We start from the raw sequence: 19,070 nt of genomic DNA, 5'->3' as shown, positions 1-19,070 counted from the left end.
GCTATTATTAATGAGAACCACAGAATAAAATGAATTTGTGATAAACTAAGTTTTCTAGTTTTTGGATAATATTTTTTCATCAACTCCCTAGTAATTCATCCTGCTGTCTCTGTGCAGCTAACACTCGCTCCCAAATCGAGTGACTTCAGATTTTAATTTAGTGGAAGCGTTAAAGAAAGCAGATGATTCCCTGTGATAAGTTAAAGCAGATATCTTCTAGGTGAAAAGTTAAAGTCATTTATTAGAGGAGATAGTGCCACGATATTCTTCAAACTGACGCCCAACACGAGCCCAGAATCTAAACGATCGGCTTTGGGCTCACGATAGAGAGATAATTTTGAAATGGATGATCACATTTTATACGGGGGCCATAGAGGCAAGGAATGTAGAACACAGTAATTACAAGTTTAGTCTTGATAAAACACTCTCCATCCTGTTTAAGTCAGCAGAGGTTAGCTTGCTCGGATCTCCACTTTTAATTGGTTTTGGGCTTGGGTTTTTAGGGGGCGGAGGGCCATGTTCAAATTAGAAGACTCACTGAGAAATGGTGAGCTGAGAGGGCAGCTAGGAAACAGCTGTTTGCAGAGGCTTTGACGGGGCCTTGGTCAAACATGGATACCTGTGGAACAGAAGTTGTTTCTCTTAAAGTAAGATGTTGAAAGTCATGTGTCTTGCCAGTGAAGGAAATTCCATGCACAAGGGAGGTTAATGACATTAAGTGTAGGTATTGGAACCTCCTGTTTCTGATACCTTTTAAGAGTATATGGGCATGGCCCTTTCTTTTAGTAAGATTATCCTTTGTCAGTGGTAAATAAAGCAAGTGTATCTTGTTGCTTTTCTAGCAGAGAAGCTCTTCCCCCAACTGGTGTCCTCATCTGATCATTAATATTGATACTTATCATTTGCCTATCTTCATCTTTCCATTGAAAAAAGATCAGTGGAATCAAAATTTAAGATACTACCTGTAATAATTTAATCCTATTTCCCCCTTCACATGCAAAGTATGACTATTACATGAATACAGTTTGTGCTAAATGATATAACAACAGCAAACAAAAGAAAATCAGTGGAATCAAAATTGTAAGCTGAATTTTCAAGTAGAAATAGACATTCTGAAAACATCTTTAATGACTTGGCTGCCTTTTGACAAATGTTTGTGTTGTTTTGCAAAAGAAGCCAGGTTATTTATTTCAAAGCACACAAACTCTGCTGGCTGAACCCCATCGTTTAACAATAAATGATGCTTTCGCTGATAAATGGTTCTTTTTATTCAGACTAGCAAATGAAATAGGAGATGAGGTCTGAAGGCAGATGAACATTGAGCTGCCTAATGTTTCCATCTACTATAATATGTTTAAAAACAACAACAGACTCCCCCAAATGACCCCTCAGATTCAACCTTCCATTTGCCAGTTCTGGTGTATTTTGAATGAACTGATCATCTTTGTTTTCTGTTTCCTTGCTTTCCCTTCTGTAGCCCAGAAAGGTCAGTGGTTGAGTGGATTTTTTGACTATGGCTCTTTCTCAGAGATCATGCAACCTTGGGCACAGACTGTGGTGGTTGGCAGAGCCAGGTAAGACCTCTTTTATTTTGGAAGCAACTAAAAACCAGATGAGATGGTTAGACAGCATCACTGACTTGGTGGACATGAATTTGAGCACGCTCCAGCAGGTGGTGAAGGACCGATGAGCCTGGTGAGCTGCAGCCCACAGAGGAGCAGAAAGCTGGACAGGAGTTAGTGACTGAACAGCGACAACCGAGGGCTATACGGGTCTTTACCATTAGTGTTCTCTCTGGCTGAACTTTCTCAGAATACTGGATTGTAGTCACGCCCGAGGCAGCCTGACTGGAGCCCTGGTTCCCAGTGGTCATTCAGCATGTAACTCCAATGACGCGTTTAATCTGGAGCCTGGTTTTGACAACATTTCCTTTTCATAATGGCAAAAGCAAAGCTCTCTGGGGGCCGTAAAGCCCAACCACAATAGCCATAGCTCACCAGCGACACCCCCCACCACGACCTTCAAAGAACAATTTCTTTTAAGAGTAGGTTCCCAGTGAATCAGACTCATCTACTTCTCTATGTGACCCCCCTGAAAGATCAGTGTAACCGGAAGAAGTTCCTTCAGGGCATCGAGATTATTCTAGTAACAAATGCACTAGACTGGCTTATCATCAGATTTGAATTACCAAAAAAAAAAGAGTTGACCTGAAACAGGAGTAAAATAAGCTGGAATAGTTTGCAGGAATACCTCTATTTTTCAAGTGGGAAATCGAAGTTTCTATTAAATTTTAATACCCACTCTAAGAAGCGCTTCACTCAACAGTGAGCCCTGCACAGAATAATCTGCGCCACTTGCTGTAACGAGCACCTGCCAGGGCTGATCTCAATCTGGCCCCGCGCCGCGGAGACACGCCGCCCCTGGGGACCCACATCTGGAGCTCACCTGCCTCTCAGGGGCAATCAGTTTCCCTTATCTCGGTGAAAAGTGGCACCTGCTCCAGATTCTCAAGCATGCCACGTCGGGGGGAGATTTAGATTCCAGCCTCGAAAATAATTCTAGGCTTTGTGGTTGTCTCAACCCAGCCGGTCAGCAGACCTCGTGCTGCCAGTGACAAGGAGCCATCAGATGGCGAATCCCACAGACGGGCTCTTTCCCTGTGGGTGTATAAGAGTCATCCTGGAGTTGGCCCCGACTATGGCTCCCAGGGACTAGTTCCCATTTTTTTCTGGCATCCCAGGCTTCTGCCTCACCATGGGCTTCCAAGTCCCAAGGAGGATTATTCTTTGTGTCTAGAGAAGTCCCACTGGGGAGAGAGCCCCCCTACTTGGGACCTATTGGTTTGTTATAGAGAGTCTTCTAAGGACACTGGGACCAACTTTTTGAGAAAGCATCTCTCAACTATACTCTGCTTCAGTTTTCCCCTCCGTAAAAAACACGCCTGATTTTAAGCCTCAGATAAACCAAACCTTTGTTAATGTCTTTAAGATCCTCCTGTGGGAAATAAGAGAATAATGCTTTCCACTTATGATGGGAAGAACAGGGCTTGTTCCACGAGCAAGATCAGTCAAGCTTGGCTTCGGTTAGCTCTGCAATTGTTTATTGCAACACTCACCCTGACTCTCTTTCTTTCCATCTGATGAGTTCTGGGCTTCTTACTCCAAACCACATACACATGCTCACAAGTATATAAAACACAAATGGAGCCAGCTTCTTTCTAAAGCAATGGCATTTCGAGAAATAAATATAAATGTATTCTTCTGGGATTGTTACTGTAAGTGCTGCCAAAACTCATCTTTGGTATGTATGTTTGGAATATGTGCGCTATTGGCTGTAAATTGTCTTTTATTATTCCATGGCACCTTGTCCAGGGACACACTATAAAACAAGATGTAGCATCTTCATGTGCTAGCCTGATAAAATTTATATGAAGTATAATAGAAAACAGAAGTTGTTCTGAGCTGTTTTCAAGTTCAATAAATAACTGTAATACTCGGATAAAGATGTTCTTTATTAGGTCACATGGGCCCTAATATATAAGTTATAAGTTACCGATTTAGGGTGGCTTTTGCAATTACAAGTTTCCAGTTGGATTGTTAATCATTGTGAACAGAAATATTTCTAAACCCTCCTGTGTACCTTCTGCTCGTTGTCTGGTTGTCTAGAGGGCTTTTGGTTCTGATTCAGTGCAGGCAAGTGACAAGGGGGTGGGTGGTCCCCACTCTGGCCCCTGTCAGGCCTCTTGTGATGACAGGAATCCATCTCCAAGAGCCAGTGTGACAACCAAAGACCATCCTCCACGGAAAAGTTTGTTATGGAGACGTTGTGGGGAATGAGAGACTATAACCCGCTCCAGCCCCAACCCCAAGGAATGCAGCTCAGAAGGTGAAGATTGAATCACTTTTTCCAGAGGACTCACCTTGTACCTTGCAGACTCGCTCGCACTCACCCACTTTCTCTCTGCCTTCCTGATTTTTACTAGGAAATCTTTTTGAGGACCACGTGTGGGAGGGTGTCGTGGAGTACAGATGCAGAGGCTTTGAGCCCCTGAAGAACTTTTTTTTTAATTAATAGAGCAATGAGATTAAATATATCCTTCCAATATAGATCACCTGTTCCACCAAGTTTACTTCTGAAGGTTATCCCTGGCCCCTTGCTCTTTCCAATGGAAGAGGAAGTTGAGGGCTTGTTTAACCACCTCCCAACACTTGGCGCATATCTTTCATCATCCGACAACATGCCTGCAAACTCCCCATCCACCTGCCCAATGGTGAGACCTACTCTCCCATCACCTAACCTGGAACCTCGTTATTAGTAGTCCCTAGAAAACTACAACTCTGTTACGGTGACGTTTCAGGTTACCACCACCTGTCCAACCATTCCCCTCCATCTTTACCAGAGACCTGCTGTGAACTGAGCAATTTCACCTGACTACCACAGTGATTGAACGTGTGTGTGTGCCCGTGTGCACAACATCTCATACACGTACGAGACTGTTGAGTCTCAGTGCAGAGGCTTTCCTGCTAACAACCCTTGGTTTAAATTTATCCTGTGCTGGGGAACAGGAGTGACTCTGAGGGCACTTTCCTTCCAATTTACCATATTTACCAAATCTGTAAAATAATATTTTACCCCAGGAAGAGTCCGATTTCCCCCTGACTCTATATTTGTTTCCATTTCCCCCTTCACCAAGGTGTTGATGTACGATTGGAAAATAAATGACTAGCTGTAATGGTGACATCCACCAGGTCCTCACACAGCTCATTTTTTATCAGGCTAGGAGGAATACCCGTGGGAGTAGTTGCCGTAGAAACCCGAACAGTGGAGCTGAGTATCCCGGCTGATCCTGCAAACCTGGATTCTGAAGCCAAGGTAGGTCTCCTTTAGTGCCCTGAGTGCCCACGCTGGGTGCTCTGTTTTCCCCGCTGCAGAGCGCAGATGTACTGGGAGCAGTGCAAACCACCAATTTTAGAGGCAAGACAGCAGCCTTGAATGAGTCTAGACCATCACGTGCTTGCTTTTAAGATGACTCAGAATGCACCGCAAGCTAAATTCTTAGGTCTTTACAGTGGTCTTAACGGACGCTAGAAAAAGGAGTCTCCTTTTGTGGAGAATGCGGTCTTGCAGGAAGATGGCTGAGATGATGCTACAGGCTCACTGGTCCCAGGTTCTCCGAGCACACGCGTGGTAGAGCTGCTTCTGGAACTGATAAGGACGCCTGCCCTCAACGCCAGATGAGAATGCCACAGTCCATCCTTTCTAAAAGGATGGGTTAGGTTTTCACGGCCTGACGAGGGGTCAGGGGAGGGACAAGACAAGGTTATGCAGTGGGGGTCCCCTTGGGTGCCGCTGACTAAGCAGAGGACAGGGAAGCTGTCCAGGCACAGAGGTGAATACACGTGGAGACTCTGACCTGGGGGCTTGATGGAGTTGTCAAGTCACTTCAAGTGGCCCTGGGAAGCATTGAACGAGAATGCCTCAGGTCACGTCCTTCCCTTGGAAGCAGTAAGGCTCCCCTCTTGGGGCTAAGGAGGGGCAGATGGTGGAATCAAGGCTGAAAAAGAGGCATATTTAACAAAGTCCAAGAACCAGGATCCTTTCTTCGTTTTTATTTCAAGAGTGCTGATTTTGATGAACAAGAATTTTGATTTTTTTTGTTTGTTTTAGTTTTTAACAGTAAAACCTCGCTCTCTTGGAGAGATTCCCCCTTCAAGCTGTGTCATTATTTGTGTCTTTCTGTTTGGCTTTTCCCAATAGATTATCCAGCAGGCTGGCCAAGTTTGGTTCCCAGACTCCGCGTTTAAGACGTATCAAGCCATCAAGGACTTCAACCGTGAAGGGCTGCCTCTGATGGTCTTTGCCAACTGGAGAGGCTTCTCTGGTGGGATGAAAGGTGACTGGTCCGGCCCTGGGCTGGAGGGGTGGGACCAATACTCCTGAACCCTACAGCGGCGGGGGGGAGGGGTGGGATCATATCACACAGAGCCTCTGGGTGCCCTGAGCACATCACCCGAGGCTTTGGGGAGTTACGCGCCCTCTGAGATACCTTCCGAGTTGTAACTTGAATGGGAAAATTCATTTTTAACTGCTCCATACAGAGTCTCAGAGCCATCTGCTAGGGTTGTCTAGGTGGGCCGCCGCTGGAGGTTTAGTGAGCAACGGCCTTTCTGATGGTCCTGAGTCGTGCTGTCCCTGTGCCTCTTCTGTGGCCATTCTCTTTGTTGGTGTTACTCTTTAATGCTCTGCCCCAACTAAGACAGATCCTGAAATAGCCCTCACCAGGAGAAAATGAACAAATTCAATACCAGAGGGTGTTGTCGGTGGCAATCTGCGGTATGTTTTATGATGATCTGACAGCAGCCCCGGGCCTGTGACTCCAGCGTATTAGACCATGATTAGGAAGGCCCTGCTCCGTGCCTGAACTGCCATTACCGAGACTCCTCCGTGTGCAGAGCCACCATGGATGGTTCTGGCAAATGCACTCTCCCTCCCAGGGTCGCAAAGCTTTCTCTCCAGTGGCCAGAGGTTCACGGCCTGCCGTGTGGAAGCTAGAGAGGACTGCCTCAGGGCGAGCTCGAGAGTGGATTAGGGGAGGAGAGGGAGGGAGGAGTCGATCCTGTGAAGTGAATGTGATCCGTCATCCAAGGGAAGGCACAGAATATGTGAGAGAAGGAACTCATTAAATCTCCCAGAGTAGCTTGGGGCAGGAGCATCTCTTGCCTTTGAGGGAAGAAAAGCGCGAAGAAGTTATCCTCTTACAGGTCATCAGCTGTGTGTGGAGGGAGTGAGAGCCTTTTGCCAACAACTCCCCCTTCCTTGGCCAGGAAAACCCCTGCACGGATGGCCAGCCTCCCTACCCAAACGTAGACAGCCAGAGCGATTTTTGTGGGGTTTTTTTGTTTTGTTTTATTTTAGTTGAAAAGGTCCCCTTTGTCCACATTTACCAGAGAACTACCCCATCTTGCACTTTCTTTGGGGAGACTTGGACTATACATGCAAATTAGTGTTTTATACATACCTATTCAAGGTGAATTATTTTTTGACCAAGATAATAAATCAGTGGAACTGCCATGAGATACTGAGAGTCTGGGTTAAACAAGTCAATCCTACACATTTTTATTGAATTCCTACGTGCAGGGAGCTATGCTACTTCAGAGAAAACAAAAATAAGTCAGGAAAGACATTGCCTGAGAAGTCAAGAAAAATGTCCTGTGCAGAAAGTTAAACCCATGATGTGTAAACAAAACATCGCAGTGTTCAAAGGAGAATGATGCTATATGGGGGGCGGGTAGCTGAAATCCCTTTCGTTTATTTTTTTGTTTGTTTTTATTTCAGTGGCCATGCCCCATGGCATGTGGGATCTTAGTCCCCTGACCAGGGATCAAATCCATGCCTCCTGCTTTGGAAGCACAGGGTCTTAGCCTTTGGACTGTCAGGGAAGTCTCTGAAATCCCTTTCCTGTATGTATCTTTGAGATTCATCAGATTTCCCTTGTTCCCAGATCCCTTGGCTGTAAGATTTACATTAAAAGGCGCTTCCCAGGTGGTACTAGTGGTAAAGAACCCGCCTGCCAATGCAGGAAACACAAAAGATGCAGCTTTGATCCCTGGGTTGGGAAGATCCCCTGGGTTGGGAAATGGCAACCCATTCCAGTATTCTTGCTTGGAAAATCCCATGGACAAAGGACCCTGGCAGGCTTCAGTCCATGGGGTCGCAAAGAGTTGGACACGACTGAGCAAAAAAAACAAAAACTTTAAGACTTGGAAGAGAATACAAATGCTATTCCTCCTTAGCTACCTCTTTTCTAGGACACCATGAAAAGTTCATTCATCCTGACATTACTTAGGAGTAAGTCAGCCTAGCTACTTTGTCCCAACAAATTTAGGGCTCAGAAGTTTGCAGCGTGCCGCTTGTAGGGGAAACTCAATTCTGCTGCACATTTGGCTCTGCCCCAGATTGGCTGCTTGCCCTGTAACCATAAGAGCAACAACAATTAAGATTCATTGAGCTCTTTTCACCAGAAACTGCACTCACCATTTCACACACATTATCTTACGTAATCGCCACAACAAGGCCTTTCTAAGGGGTGAGTTATATTATTATCCACAATTTACATAAATTGAGACTTAGGTTAAGTAAATTTCCCAAGATCGTTTAGCTGAAAAATGAGAACACAGATCCATGTTACTTCCTGCAGCACAGTTTATAGAGCCACGAGCCGGAACAAGACCTACCAAACTATCCCAAGAATAGAATATCTGGGCTCCTGAGAAAGTATAATTGTCCACCTACCTCCCCTCTGCTTTGGGATGATTGTGACCAGAAACAGCAAGAACACAGAAAATGAGTTACAGTTTTTTAATTGTAAAATATACATAACATAACGTTTGTCACATTTAGTTCAGTTCAGTCGCTCAGTCGTGTCCGACTCTCTCTGACCCCATGAATCACAGCACGCCAGGCCTCCCTGTCCATCACCAACTCCTGGAGTTCACCCAAACTCATGTCCATCGAGTCGGTGATGCCATCCAGCCATCTCATTCTCTGTCGTCCCCTTCTCTTCCCGCCCCCAATCCCTCCCAGCATCAGACTCTTCCAGTGAGTCAACTCGTCGCATGAGGTGATCAAAGTATTGGAGTTTCAGCTTCAGCATCAGTCCTATAAATGTATAATTTGTCAGCATTAAACACACTCACAGTGCTGTGTAGCCATCACTCTTCTCTGTACCCCAAACTTTTTCATCATCCCTGACATAAAACTCTATACCCATTAAATAGTAACTCCCCATCCCCACCCCCACCCCTAATCAACAATGAACTGTTCGCCTGATATGGAACAAGATCAGCTGTGGTTTCTGAATTTGTGGTGCTGCTGCATTCACTTAGACATCGCTTAAGACAAATAAGCTTCGGGGAAGAGAGAGAACAGTGTGGAAGTGGGAGGGGAGGAACAGCCTCCCCCCCTCATATTTACATACAGGTCAGGATGTTTCCTTCATATTATCTCATGTAAAGGGGCCAAAACTGAGAGTCATTCCATATCCCTTGGGGAGATGTTTGCAGTTTGGGTTTCAATACTGGCTGGGGATTATGCAGGGAGGGAAAATAAACAATTATGCCATCCCTGAGTGCACACAAACACACAGCCAGGAGCCGACTGCACTGTGGGTAAAATGACTCCAAAATTGTGTGTAATGAGTAGGAAAAGATTAGAGACAGCTCTTGCTATGCTGAAAATTGACATTAGTGGAGGGAAAAAAAAAAAAGCTCTTTACTAGTCGGCCTAGGAGGTCTAATTCGAGCAGTAAAAATATAAATAAATAAATAAAAGCATGTCAAGATGGTATTGGTGCTTTTTTTCCCAATGAGCTCTATCTGGCCGGAAGGCTATTCAGCATAATGCAAAATTAAATTATAAAAACTGGCTGAATATTTAGATGGAAGAGCCATTTGGAAGCAGTTTATTTAGACGAACCGGCAATGACCCACAACAGGGAGACATCAAGCGTGAAATTTACTAGAAATTAGCACCGGGGTCCCAGCCTCAGCATGAATAGCTTGATAGGATGCAAATCCCAGTGATACTAAGCTGCCTCACTGCCGGTGCTACAAGGCCACTCTGAGTCGGCTTTTCATGTTACACTTATTATTGTTTCCCAGAACAGGTTATAAATAACAATAAAAAAAAGCACATTTATTGAAGACTTTAACTGGAATGAAAGTCTATTTTAAAGTCTCTGGTTACTTGGATGTTGAAATACTGCATCAGCCGGCCATAATGAACTCATAAGAGACCTGATGTGTCTGCGGCCCATGTACGCCTGACGATTACGTTCAGCTCCTAAGATAATCTCGCCCCAAGCCAATGAGATCTGTCTCGGGTTTTGAGTGAGTGGTGCACTGCGGAAACACCCTACCACCCTGCTCCCTTGTTTGGGACATGTGGCCACCGAGGAGTATCCGTGTTGGGTAACAATGAAGGCCCCAGACAGGGTTGGTGCCTGGGTGCCAAGAACACCCTGGGAAGGCTGCGTGATCACCGTTGACGCAGATGGGTTTTGCTCAGAACACTTAGAAATCTGCAGGCTCCCGCCTCTCCAAGGACGAACCTATCAGTATTTTCCATCCCCGTTGCCTTTTTCAGCCCCGAGAATTGACAGTCGGCATATGCATCGCTTTACAGTTCCCCAGACCAATGTCTAGCCGAAACCCTTGGGGATCCCCTTCCCCTGCTGCTTCTGGCTGTGCTTTTGCTGTGTCTCTGAAATGTGAAGGGATTTCAAACAAATGTGATTCAGATTGTTGCTAAGCACTTCAACCTGCCTTGCAGAAATGTCTGATATGGGGCAGCTGGGACCCAGTACAAGCATGTTGTGTGTGGCATTTGTGTGTGTGTTTATTATATTCTAACAGCCTTTGTTTCTTTCTGCGTGTTTTGATGGTTTGGATTGGGGGGGTGGGGGGTGAGGGGGGCTGTTGATGGTCCAGGTTAGATGGGGGCATTGATTTCCGTCCCGAACTTGTCAGGTTCAGTGAAGCTTGATGCTTCTTTTCTGCTCACAGTCTTGGAGGCCTGAAGATAATTGTTTGGCAGTCAGATCCAAGCCCTGCACAAAGCTGCTAGGACAAGTTCTGATATCTCTGAACATAATCAAAAGTCCAGGCAAAATTCAGAAATACTCATTTATTCATGTCTCTCTTCAGGCTGCATCAGATGTAGGAAAGCAGATTATTTTGGTCTCATGCTCTTTTCTCGAATTAACAGTGGTGGGCTAAGAATGCAGCAGTAAAAGGACTTCCCTGGTGGTCCAGTGGTTGAGACTTCATCTCCCAAAGCAGGCGGTGTGGGTTCCATCCCTGGTTGGGCAGCTAAGATCCTACCTGCCTCGTGGCCAAAAAACCAAAATATTGTAACACATTCATTAAAGACTCAAAAAATAGACCACATCAAAAAGTCTTTTTAAAAAAATGTAGTAGCAGAATGTGGACGTATAAGAGCCAGAAAGATCTGGGTTCAGAGTCTCAACTCTGCCTCTTACTTGCTTAAGCCTCGGTTTACCCACCTGTCACTTGGGTACAAGAAGAGTTTTCTGATGATTGATTCATACAGGTGTGTATATGCGGTCATGCTCCCTGGTATACAGTAAGCAAGCTGTGAAGATAAAAAGAGGGACCAAAGTCCATTTCACAAAAATAAAATGCACACATACTCAGCTTTATCCCAAACAATTTGTTTATACACAAAATCAAGGGTTTTAAAATTATACACGGGAAGTACATTTTGAATAAAGTCCTCTCCTTTTTTGGGAGCTGGGTCTGTTCATCATAGTGCAGAGCTGGATTCTGATGTAGACATGTCTTTAACGGAGCCAACTTCTCTGGTGGGCCAGTGGTTAATAGTTTGCTTTCCCATGCAAAAGGATGCAGGTTCAATCCCTCTTCGGGGAACTAAGATCCCATATGCCTCACAGACCAAAAACCAGAACATAGTCAACAGAAGCGATATTGTACCAAATTCAGCGAAGACTTAAAACACCCAAACCCAACAGAGGTGAGCGAAGAGGCTGGAAACTCAGTCATTTACCTCTTAACTTACTTTTTTGTTTTTCACATGGAACAACTGTTCTGTGCCATTTCCTGTTGTCATTTCATCTCCGCGCGTGATCCAACTGAGGGCCACTCCTTTCTGTTACTCAGTTTCTGAGACTGTACTCTTGGCAGCACTGAAAAATGTACTGCTAATTACACAATTATTTTATTATGTAGCTCTGGTTGAAATATCCACTAAAGAATTAATTTAGTTAAAATAATTTGAACTGAGCAATTATTTTCATAACCACAGAATTAGCGTAAAGCGCTTCAAGTCCTTTATTCCCTGCTCTTCATACAGCAGTTGTATAATTAGCAGTAAATTTTTTGGATCTTTGCTTTCCTCCCAAAGGAATAAATGTCTTTGTTCTGATCATATATACAGAGTTTATGACCACTCACATTCCACATAGAGTTGGGAGTTTTTCCTGGGGCAACTTCTGAATTTGGGGGACTCCTTCACAGACCAGCCAGCCAGGTTGGAGCAGGGGAGAGAGGCGTGCTTCCCCCCGCAGTCTCCTGTGCTCACTGATGAGTCATATATAGAGAGGGCCGTTTTTACTTTGGAGAAGGTAGCAGTTTAATTTGCCAGTAACTACAATGAAAGCAGTTTCTCTTTGGTCTGCTCTTAAGTTCCTGAAAAAATCCTTCTTTGCTTTGGCTTTCCAGACTGATTTATTCCAAATTGAGATCCTCTCTTTGATAGGAAAGTTTGAACTCAGTTGAACCTGCTATTTGGTGTTTCAAAGGATCCATTGTGGTTCCACTGAAATACTCATTAAACATCTGGAATCATAAACCTAAAACTTTAGCAGTGTTTAGACTTCAGTGAGCTAGGAAATGGGGAAAAGCCATAAATTACTGGGAAATAAATAACTGATCCTGCTTTCCAAGGACTGACTCTATTTTCACACCAGGGGTCCCTTTTCTTCAGGCTGCTTCTGGCCTTGGCTGGGGGGTAGGGATGGAGAGGGGTGTTACAGAGCATGCTCTTTTGCAGAATAAAGAGGTGGTTCCTCTTTTCCTATGGTTGTGTGATATTTCCAATAAATACATACACGTTTAAAATTTTTTCTCTCATTGATACCCTGATAAAAATGCAGCTGATAAAGAATTAATTTTTTTTTCTCACTGTGTTTTTTGCAAAGTATGTATGTACTCATTCATTTATTCAGCAGACACTTTACTGAGCATTATGTTCCAGGCACCGGCCAGGACCCTGGGGAAGCAAAGATGAAAGATGTAGTTTTTTGAAGATAAAATATTTGAAGGATCCAGTTTCATTAGCTGTGCATTTGGACGGCTTATCACATGCTAAGTATCATGAGAAGAATTGAAAAGAGCTTGAATAGTTCCTTCAGAAAACTTAATGTAGTGAGAGAGATCACATATTGACGTGAAAAATACTCAACACTGGTAGAGCAAGTGTGAATTAATGTGGTGAAACCTGAGTACAGAAATTCAGGGAAGATGTAAAATGTAGATGCAGTCCACAGGGCCTGCACCCTGTATCTCATGAAAGACGGTGCACTTTTTTTTTTTAAGATGTATTTATTTTAGTTTTGGCTGTGCTGGGTCTCCATTACCGCACGGGCTTTCTCTAGCTCTGGCAAGCAGGGCTCCTCCTCGTTGTGGCGCGTGGGCTTCTCGTTGCGGTGACTTCTCTTGTCGTGGAGCACGGGCTTAGCCGCTGTGGCACACGGGCATAGTTGCCCTGCAGCGTGTGGGCTCTTCCTGGACCAGGGGTCGAACCTGTGTCCCCTGCGTGGGCAGGCGGATTCTTAACCACTAGACCACCAGGGACACCCAGACAGTGCACAGCTGGCGTGCTTTTGAAGATCGCCTGGGGTCTTAAACAGGACACAGCTGGGGACACCGGCCGCTTTAGTCTCCAGGACCTGGGGTGGCTGCACCCCCAGACCTGTCACCTCTGGCCACAAGCAGCCTTATTTCTCTGTGCACCGTGATAGGAACAGTGTTTGGAAGCACTGCTTCACGGCCTCTGATTTGTCTCTTTCTCCCCAGATATGTACGACCAAGTGCTGAAGTTCGGTGCTTACATCGTGGATGGCTTACGGGAGTGCTCGCAGCCCGTGATGGTCTACATCCCTCCTCAGGCTGAGCTCCGAGGCGGCTCCTGGGTGGTGATTGACCCCACCATCAACCCGCGCCACATGGAGATGTACGCGGACCGAGAGAGCAGGTAGCGCTCCTTCCTTGCTTCCTCTCGCTGCCCCTGGGGAGCCTCTCGCTGTCAGGTTTCCTCCGGGAGAGCCTGTCTGACCAAGGGACCTTTATCTGACTCAGACTGTCCCCAGAGGGCTCCAGGGTCACAAAGCTAGGCTTTCTAGGTAGCATCCGCCAGCACGAGAAGGGAGCCAGGCTGGAGTCAGACTTTCCCAGTGTGATTCCCCACCCTGGATTCTTTTACCATGACATTCTCCATCTGGGCACCCCCAACTTGAGAGACTGTCTGCTGTTGGTTGTTCAGATCGACCTATTCAGTATCTCTTTTTTTTTTTTTCTTAATATGGACCGTTTTTAAAGTCTCCTTTGAATTTGTGACAGTATTGCTTCTCTTTCATGTTTTGGTCTTTTGGCCACGAGGTGTGTGGAATCCTAGCTCCCTGACTAGGAATCAAACCCACACTCCCTGCATTGGAAGGTGAAATCTCAAGCACTGGACCGCCAGGGAAGTCCCTCGCTATCTCTTTCTTAGGTGTGTGGCAGCGGTGGCTTCCAGCGAGGTGGGGCAGAAGGACTGAGCTATTAGTCTGGAGTCCTGGAGTTTTCACCAGACCCTGCCGCAGGCTGGAGGGGAACGTGGAGCGGTCCTCACTTTCCCTGAGCCGCTTCCTCTTGTCTGTGGGATGAGCTGGATGACCATCGAGGTGCTTTGCGGCACCCACATTCTGTGGTTCCAACCCAGGCTTCTCCCCCACGGCCAGTGTCTCCCTCGAGGCTTGGAGAGCACAGTGTTCGCAGCTCGCAGAGAACTGCATGTGAAAATCCCAAACTTCCATTGGGCATCGGCGCCCAAAACAAAACGGACCAAATCCAACATCCTTCCATAACCTGTTTTCAGCCCTTTCATAAATCTGACATCATATTTCCTTGATATTTTCCATGTCAGTCCCTGTATCCAGTCATTTTGTTAGCACACCTGTCTCCCTTTTCCCCAGATTTCAGCCTCTTAACTTCAGAAGCTGCCTAAGAGAATCCAGTGGTTTTATTGTCAAATCGCTATGCTAACATTCTGTACTTAAGGACTGACTTTTAAGTCCCAGCTTAGCCTCTTATCTGATATCAGATTTTATGTGTGTATATATATATATATATACACACACACACACACATATCAACCAGTAAATGTGTTAGTCGCTCAGTCGTGTCTGACTCTTTGCAACCCCGTGAACTGTAGCCTGCCAGGCTCCTCTGTCCATGGAATTTTCCAGGCAAGAATAGTGGCGTGGGTTGCCATTTCCTACTCCAGGGGATGTTCCCCACCCAGGGATCAAACCCATGTCTCTTGCATTGCTGCATTGGCAGATTCTTTACCATAGGTGCCACCTTGGAAGCCACTATGTGTGTATATATATATTTAAATAAAACCTTCTACACTTAAAAAATTATATATATAAAATAATATACATATGTATGTAATTTTTTTTTAATGTGTAGGTTTTCTTAAAGGTGTTTAGGGTGAACTTCCTGGTAATAGAACGTCATCAGTATGTCCTAGAAGTGACCCGAAGCCCTTCACTCTGTCATTTCCATGGTGGCAGGCTGACCGTTTCCTCTCCCGCTTGGCCTGGCCCCGTGAGCCTGGGTACAAACAGCAGGCTGCCGTGCGTGCGTGGGACTGGTCAGCACCCACTCCCCTTGTTGCAGAGCATGCGTGATGGAGATTGTTCAACTGTCACTACACCTACGTCAACTTTTTCTGGAAAAATGTGACTTCTTTTACTTCTCAGCTGTAGATGGTGGAACCTGTATTCTTCTCCCCTTGAGATGGAAGTAGACTGATGTCATAATGAGAATTACTTTATTTGCTTTCTGCCAGGCCTCTCTCGCAGCCCACTTAGACTCTTCTCTGGTGCCTGCCCCTCTCCCCGGGGTTACCTCAGTCAACTGTGGGTGGGCAGAGCCATAACGAAGCTATTTCCTGGTCCACAGACTGTAACCCGCCTATCTCTGTTGTCTCCTTTCGTTAAAGGGCCTCTATTTCTGTTTTGTCTCCCTTCTTTTCTCTCTGATCCAGGGGATCCGTTCTGGAGCCGGAAGGGACAGTAGAAATCAAATTCCGCAGAAAGGATCTGGTGAAAACCATGCGTCGGGTGGACCCAGTCTATATCCACTTGGCTGAGCGACTGGGTATGTCTGCTTGTCCTCCTGGCGAGTCAGTGAGCCGTTCAGCTGATTTGTAATGAGTGCATTCATAGGCCAGGGGAAGAGGTACTGAAGCATTTGATCAAATTCATGATAATCTTTATTTACTGTCCTCTCTATGGTAAGAACCCTGGTAGAATGAAGCAGTGTGTGTAATAGGAGGGGAAGTGGGCCCTAAAAAGGCAAAAGTCACCCGATTTTCCTTCTGCTATTTCCTTACAGTTCAAGCAGCCCATCTTTCTAGGCTTGTGGATGTCCTTGTCCAGAAGGGTTAGCGGGACACTGCTGTTGGGGGCAGGATGAGCAGGCCGAAAGCACGGTCAGCCCAAGTGTCCTGTTCCTGCGCGTCTCTTTGGACGAGCCCGCCTCATTGCTGAGGGATGTAAGGGTCAGTGTCATGGGACGGGAAAGCCACAGCCCCTGCCGAGCGGCATGCTAGGGCCACGCTGAGCTGGAGAAATGGAGGCGGAAAGCGCGCAGTGCGCGTGTGCAGCAGAGGCCGGCAGCAGTGCCCTGGGGGCATCTGCGCTCCGTGCGTCCAGCCTTTGCTGTGCTGCTCACTTGTTTCCGGAACTTTTGGAAGGCTCTTGGATTTGAACCGTGGGAGCCCTGTGTTGAATCCAGGTCTGAATGAGTTTCCGAGTCTCTTAAAACACTGATTTTCTGCCCAGGTCTCCCACTGAGACCTTTGCTATGTTAGTAAAAGATCATGACTTGAGGTTCTTTTGTTTGTTGTTTTGGTTTGATTTTGTTGTTTTCTAAAGGAGCAGAGAGATAGTCTTTAAAAGGTAGTGAAATCCAGTGAATGAAAGACGTAAAACAAGAGATGCTAGCTCTTTATGTTCCAAGTAACAGTTTAGTTAGTAAAGCACCATTGGTGAACCCTTTACACCCTCGCCATCTAGAGACACAGAAGCTTCTGGGTGTGCGCCCACCCTCACTCTGGCGCCTGCACACCCTGACATCTGGAGCTCTGAGCCACGCACGAGCATGTGTGCTCAGTCTCATCCGACTCTGCAGCCCCGTGAACTCAGCCCTCCAGGCTACTCTGTCCATGGGGCTTTCCAGAGTGTTTGCTGTACACAGCGACTCGGGCTGCTGCAAACCCTGTTCGTGTCCCATTGTTTGCCATTAGGAAACAACTGCCAGTGGCTCCCACCCAGCACAGCCTGGCCCTTTCCTAGGGTGTGCACAGCAGTGACTCCCGCCCAGCACAGCCTGGCCCTTTCCTAGGGTGTGCATAGCAGTGACTCCCGCCCAGCACAGCCTGGCCCTTTCCTAGGGTGTGCACAGCAGTGACTCCCGCCCAGCACAGCCTGGCCCTTTCCTAGGGTGTGCACAGCAGTGACTCCCGCCCAGCACAGCCTGGCCCTTTCCTAGGGTGTGCACAGCAGTGGCTCCCACCCAGCACAGCCTGGCCCTTTCCTAGAGTGTGCACAGCAGTGGCTCCCGCCCAGCACAGCCTGGCCCTTTCCTAGGGTGTGCCCCCAGACAGCAAGAAACTGGCCAGGTTGTGTCTAAAATCTGTTGCCACCCAGAATTGTTGAGGTGGTTTTTTTTTTTCCCTCTTTCTTCTCCAAACAGGATAATTACTTCTGACCAACCCCATACACTTTAATTAAAGTAACTGCAGCTCAATTGCAAGTTCCTCACATCTGTACACAGAGCTCTAAAAGCTTCAGCCACCGATAAGCATCTCGCTCAGATGCTCATAATTGCTCCCAGCGTCCGGCGATCGTTGCTGCGGTTTTTCCCCTCATTCCGTACAAAGGCAGCAACGCCACAATTGCAGGACACCGCGAATTGCATAATTTTCTCTTTTTTTTTCATTTTTCCTTTTTTTTTTCTTCTTTTTTTTTTTTTGCTGGTTTTCTTTCTGGCCAATTTAAAATTTGTCAAAGTCGGTCTTCTTCTGGATCACTGCCCTTTGATATTTCGCGCACTCCATTTGCCACAAACAAGCCGCAGGGCCGCAGTTCATGCTGACTCCAGCAGAAGCAGAGAGAGCTCCATTTATCTTACACTGCCTGCTGAATTCCTCCTCATTAGCTGGGGGTTCACTGCCTCTTTTTAACCCCCCAGTGACTGTTATCATCCCTTCAGAGTAACTGGGTGGTAGGAAGAGGGATCCTCTCTGACATCTGTTTGCAGAGGGGCTGGAGGGTGAGGGGTGTGGGGCTGAAGCTTCTTTCTCTGGGAGGCAAGTGACATCGCTCCAACCTTCATCCAGCACCTTTCAACTTTTGAAACATGGGAAGGGGAAAAGGAGGAGCTTCCCAAGTGATGGCCGTTTAATCATTTGTTACACATCATCTCATTATCAATTTCCAATCCACATTGAAGAAAACCAGATTTATTTAACCTTGACCAAAATGGCACGAGAGAAAGACTCCTCAGTGGGCTAAATATGAAGCAGGCTCTGGCCTGGGGCAGCCTGGGACATGAGCAGTGGAGCTGGGGGAAAGATGAAAGAAAGTGAAAGTGTCAGTCGCTCAGTCCTGTCTGACTCTCTGCGACCCCATGGACTGTAGCCCACTAGGCTCCTCTGTCCATGGGATTCTCCAGGCAAGAATACTGGAGTGAGCTGCTATTTCTTTCTCCAGGGGATCTTCCCCACCCAGGGATTGAACCCACATCTCCTGTGTCTCCTGCAAGTGCATGTGGAGTGAGAAAAGTGTGTACAAGTCCTGGGTGTGTTGCTTGCAGGAAGGTTGTTGAACTTCTCCAAGCATCCGTTCCTTCATCTGGAGAGCGGGGGCCACTCCCCCTTACTGGTCACCATCGGGATCGGATGAACGTGCATTTGTTCTGAATCTGCAAAGCAGCTTCCAAACGTGGGGACTGGCATCCTTTCCTCTCCATCCTAGTCATCAGAAGCAGCAGCAGGTGCCACGTTTGGAATCGAGCGCTCTGGGTGGCTTTGGCCCACTTTGGGGGCAAGTGGCATAGGGAAGGAAACGGGAAAGCAGAAGCAGTCTCGTCTCTCAGGCGTTCTCGGTCAGATGGGGAGACCATGGACATTCAGGCATGTTTGCGACAGAACAGGTCAGCGGCGGTATAACGGGAGGAGTGTCACAAAGCCAGCTCCTTTGG

General features: G+C 46.6%; 1 protein-coding gene across 7 annotated transcripts in view; it reads left to right on the top strand.

Annotated features, from left to right (window-relative positions):
- The window catches only part of ACACA (acetyl-CoA carboxylase alpha), a 240,643-nt gene that overhangs the window by 199,663 nt on the left and 21,910 nt on the right, over positions 1-19,070 (top strand). For all 7 annotated transcript variants that reach the window (XM_055400493.2, XM_055400510.2, XM_055400527.2 and 4 more), the window contains 5 exons: positions 1,478-1,574; positions 4,776-4,872; positions 5,758-5,893; positions 13,614-13,791; positions 15,850-15,962. In XM_055400493.2, coding sequence (XP_055256468.1) covers positions 1,478-1,574; positions 4,776-4,872; positions 5,758-5,893; positions 13,614-13,791; positions 15,850-15,962 — 621 coding nt within the window. The remainder of the gene's footprint in view (positions 1-1,477; positions 1,575-4,775; positions 4,873-5,757; positions 5,894-13,613; positions 13,792-15,849; positions 15,963-19,070) is intronic.

The sequence above is a fragment of the Moschus berezovskii genome, chromosome 20 (assembly GCF_049115385.1).
Source record: "Moschus berezovskii isolate FMDL1 chromosome 20, NW_MosBer_1.0, whole genome shotgun sequence".
Classification (NCBI taxonomy): Eukaryota; Metazoa; Chordata; class Mammalia; order Artiodactyla; family Moschidae; genus Moschus; species Moschus berezovskii.
The sequence above is the reverse complement of the archived record's forward strand: the minus strand, read 5'-3'. Positions and strand labels throughout refer to the sequence as shown.